At 53.9% G+C, this 4,226-nt stretch overlaps 1 protein-coding gene across 1 annotated transcript; it reads right to left on the bottom strand.

Moving 5' to 3' along the window:
* Positions 1-1,046: 1,046 nt before the first annotated feature.
* Positions 1,047-3,946, bottom strand: LOC114583638 (mucin-17-like). Its single transcript, XM_077917798.1, has 5 exons — positions 3,940-3,946; positions 3,785-3,877; positions 3,063-3,240; positions 2,196-2,369; positions 1,047-1,355 (listed from the first exon to the last, which is right to left on the bottom strand). The coding sequence occupies exons 1-5, from the start codon at positions 3,944-3,946 to the stop codon at positions 1,229-1,231; spliced, it is 579 nt and encodes a 192-aa protein (XP_077773924.1). The 3' UTR covers positions 1,047-1,228.
* Positions 3,947-4,226: the final 280 nt, after the last annotated feature.

Raw genomic sequence — 4,226 nt, 5'->3', positions numbered from 1 at the left:
CACCACAGTTCAAGAAGGACACTGACAAACTGGAACGTGTCCAGAGGAGGGCAACCAAAATGGTCAAAGGCCTGGAAACGATGCCTTATGAGGAACGCTAAGGGAGCTGGGCATGTTTAGCCTGGAGAAGAGGAGGTTAAGGGGTGATATGATAGCCATGTTCAAATATATAAAAGGATGTCACATAGAGGAGGGAGAAAGGTTGTTTTCTGCTGCTCCAGAGAAGCAGACACGGTGCAATGGATCCAAACTACAAGAAAGAAGATTCCACCTAAACATTGGGAAGAACTTCCTGACAGTAAGAGCTGTTCGACAGTGGAATTTGCTGCCAAGGAGTGTGGTGGAGTCTCCTTCTTTGGAGGTCTTTAAGCAGAGGCTTGACAACCATATGTCAGGAGTGCTCTGATGGTGTTTCCTGCTTGGCAGGGGGTTGGACTCGATGGCCCTTGTGGTCTCTTCCAACTCTATGATTCTATGATTCTATGATTCTATGATTCTATGATTCTATGATTCTATAATCTCATTTATTTATTTCTATTTCCCCCTCCTTCTCCTGGATCAGGGCAGGGTGGGGTGGCAGGGCATGGAAAGCCCTTCCGCCTGATTGCAGTTTGGGGACGTGGCTGTGTCTGACCTCCCCTCTTGCTCTTCCCTTTCTTATTTCCTTATTTCTGCATGTGGGGTGGAATGTTTCTGTGCAACTTGAACCCCTTCTGCAACCCTAAAGGTAAAGGTCAAGGGACCCCTGACCATTAGGTCCAGTCGTGACCGACTCTGGGGTTGCGGCGCTCATCTCGCTTTATTGGCCAAGGGAGCCGGAGTACAGCTTCTGGATCATGTGGCCAGCAGGACTAAGCCGCTTCTGGCGAACCAGAGCAGCGCACGGAAATGCCGTTTCCCTTCCCGCCAGAGCGGTACCTATTTATCTACTTGCACTTTGAGGTGCTTTCGAACTGCTAGGTTGGCAGGAGCAGGGACCGAGCAACGGGAACTCACCCCGTCACGGGGATTTGAACCAGCAACCTTCTGATCGGCAAGTCCTAGGCTCTGTGGTTTAACCCACAGCGCCACCCACGTCCCTCTGCAACCCTGGACCATCTATAATTCCATTGACGTATTTTCTTTCATGCATTAACCCGCAGGGCAAGGGAAGAAGCATACTTTGGGGGCCAGCAGTTGACATGGAGACCAAGGCATGCCACCCCCGCCATGGCCTCCCCTTCCTGGCCTAGACCTTGCCCCACATACCTCCTGTGGCAGTTGCTGGGGTACTCGGAGCAGGGCGTTCGGGATGGAACACCCAGTAGGGCTCATTTTCATAACGCTTCTCTTCATCGGGAGGCAAATGCGTCAGCCTGGGAGAGAGAAACCAACAGAGGCCGTCAGGGCAAAGATCTGTCCTTCAGCCCATTTCTAGGGCAGCTTCCAGAGTCAGCGCCAGTTGAAAACAGCAGAGACTGGCCTATGGCGGTGTGTGTGTGTGTGTGTGTGTGTGTGTGTGTGACCGAAACGTGCACCTGCAGCCCCAGCCCCAGCAGCTGGAAATAGGGCAGAGAATGAGACAGGAAGGAGCCGGGTCTCTGAGGGGCTCCATCCAGACACAAGCAGCTTGGATATCCTTTCTGCAATGTGGTTATTAGTTGTAAGGTAAAGGTAAAGGTACCCCTGCCTGTACGGGCCAGTCTTGCCAGACTCTGGGGTTGTGCGCTCATCTCACTCTATAGGCCGGGAGCCAGCGCTGTCCGGAGACACTTCCGGGTCACGTGGCCAGCGTGACAAAGCTGCATCTGGCGAGCCAGCGCAGCACACGGAAACGCCGTTTACCTTCCCGCTGGTAAGCGGTCCCTATTTATCTACTTGCACCCGGGGGTGCTTTCGAACTGCTAGGTTGGCAGGCGCTGGGACCGAGTGATGGGAGCGCACCCTGCCGCGGGGATTCAAACCACCGACCTTTCGATCGGCAAGCCCTAGGCGCTGAGGCTTTTACCCACAGCGCCACCCGCGTCCGGTTATTAGTTGTAGTAGTAGTATAATGCCCTTCATCCGTAGTTCCCAGGGCAATTCACAGAGAATGCCTTTCCAGTCCCAGTGCACTTCCCCCCCCCCTCAAAGTGGTCATTGAGAGAAGATGCAAAGCAGAGACTGACCGGGAAGCTGACCGGTCTTTGAGTGCAGCTGCCCAGCCCTCCTCCTACCTGTGTCCTTTCTCCCTCGGGCAACAGCGCCTCCAGCAGAGAAGCACGACCAAGACCAGGATGATCAGCAGCAGCACCGCCAGGCCCAGGGCCACCCCCACGGCCACCCCCACCTTGCTGATGCCCTGCTCACAGCGCCGGCCCACGAACCAGTAGGAGTCCGACTGCTCACAGCTGTGGGAGGAAAGGCAGCGTCAAAAACCGGCAAGGAGGCAGGAAATGGGGCCCAGGATGCCTGGGTTCTTTGTGGGGTGGGGAGCAGGGGGTGTTTCTGATGCTGCAATTCGGGGGGGGGGGGGAGCTGAGTGGCATCCAGGGCCTTAATCCAAGGCAGGAGGGGGGTGACTGGTGCCCACTGGGAATTGCAGAAAAAGACAACATGCACATGAATGACACTGTTTTCTTAAAAATGACATTTAAGTGGTTCCTACTAGCTGCTTTTGAATTATGGTGCTGGAGGAGACTCTTGAGAGTCCCATGGACTGCAAGAAGATCCAACCTCTCCATTCTTAAGGAAATCAGCCCTGAGTGCTCACTGGAAGGACAGATCGTGAAGCTGAGGCTCCAAGACTTTGGCCACCTCATGAGAAGAGAAGACTCCCTGGAAAAGACCCTGATGTTGGGAAAGATGGAGGGCGCAAGGAGAAGGGGATGACGGAGGATGAGATGGTGGGACAGTGTTCTCGAAGCGACCAGCATGAGTTTGACCAGACTGCGGGAGGTAGTGGAAGACAGGAGGGCCTGGCGTGCTCTGGTCCAGGGGGTCACGAAGAGGCGGACACGACTCAACGACTAAACAACAACTAGCACAGCTGGGAGGAACAGCCTATGGGCACCACCCACGTCACCCCCTGGCATGCTACTCACTAGCAACTGGGTCCCTCAGGGGTGATATAGCAGTTTCCGTTCACACATCTGTAGGGGTCGGGGTGCCAAACGCTGCAGTTAGAGACGCACTGGAGGCTGCCACTGATGTTTCGTGCCACGTAAAATTGCTGGATATTTTGTGCCACCACGGATGTGTTCTTGCATTCTTTTGACAGATCTGGAAAGGGAGAACGCAAGCGCCCCTTAGGAAACCACTGCATGCTTGAGACCAGGAGATCAGAAGAGGAGCCTGCTGCAGGATTGGGTCCGAGGCCACAAGGGTTCAGCATCCCAGAATACTCAGCCACTTGTCTCTGGGAAAGGCACCTGCAGAAACACTCTCTGACTCTGCTTCTCCCAGCAACTTATACTCAGAGTTAGACTGACCCTGAATATGGAGCTAGTATACAGACACGATGCCATAAAACCCTTTTCTCTCATCCTCCCTTGAAGCCATCCAGGCTTGTGGCAGAGAATCCCACAGGTTAATTGCACTTGATGGGACAAAGGATTAGCCTCTGTGCATCTCAGTTGTGACTGCACTTGCAGAATCCTGGCAACATCTGCAGTGTCCACACCAGCATTGCATTTGTTTGCATGTGGTGGCCATGCTTTCTTCCTCTTACGGCTCCACCACCTCCATCCAGACAGCCCACTGCAACTCTTCAACATTAGGAGTGTGTTAAGCACACAGTGACCTCCTCTCACACCCCAGTCCTCACCTTCAGGGCTCAGGGGCACTCGAGTCGCACGAGAAGCTCCTTCAGTAAAGCAGAGCTGATCTAAAGGAGAGGAGGAAAGCAAAGGTGAGGCTTCTGAAAGGAAGAAATCACAGGGGGGGGAGCATCCAAGGGGAGGGACATCTTCCCCCACCCACCCGCCATGTCTCCCTGCCACCAGAGTTGAAGGAAACACACTTCCTCTGCCATCCCTCCTATGTTCAGCCTGCACCCTGACATCCGTCTCTGCTGGGGTTGGTTGATGTGAAAGGGGTCTGTCACTGGGTATCCCCTCAGCATGCATGGACAACACTAGCTGGCCTCAGATCTGGCATAGATGAAGCTTGCTGCCTGTGAAATGGGCACACTAGGAAGACTACGTTTTTTGCCAATAAGCTTCCATACTTCTGTTCCTAGAGAAACAGCATGATTGCTTGGATCAGGG

The sequence above is a fragment of the Podarcis muralis genome, chromosome 13 (assembly GCF_964188315.1).
Source record: "Podarcis muralis chromosome 13, rPodMur119.hap1.1, whole genome shotgun sequence".
Lineage (NCBI taxonomy): Eukaryota > Metazoa > Chordata > Lepidosauria > Squamata > Lacertidae > Podarcis > Podarcis muralis.
Note: the sequence above shows the minus strand (reverse complement) of the source record. Positions and strands in the feature narration are given on the sequence as shown.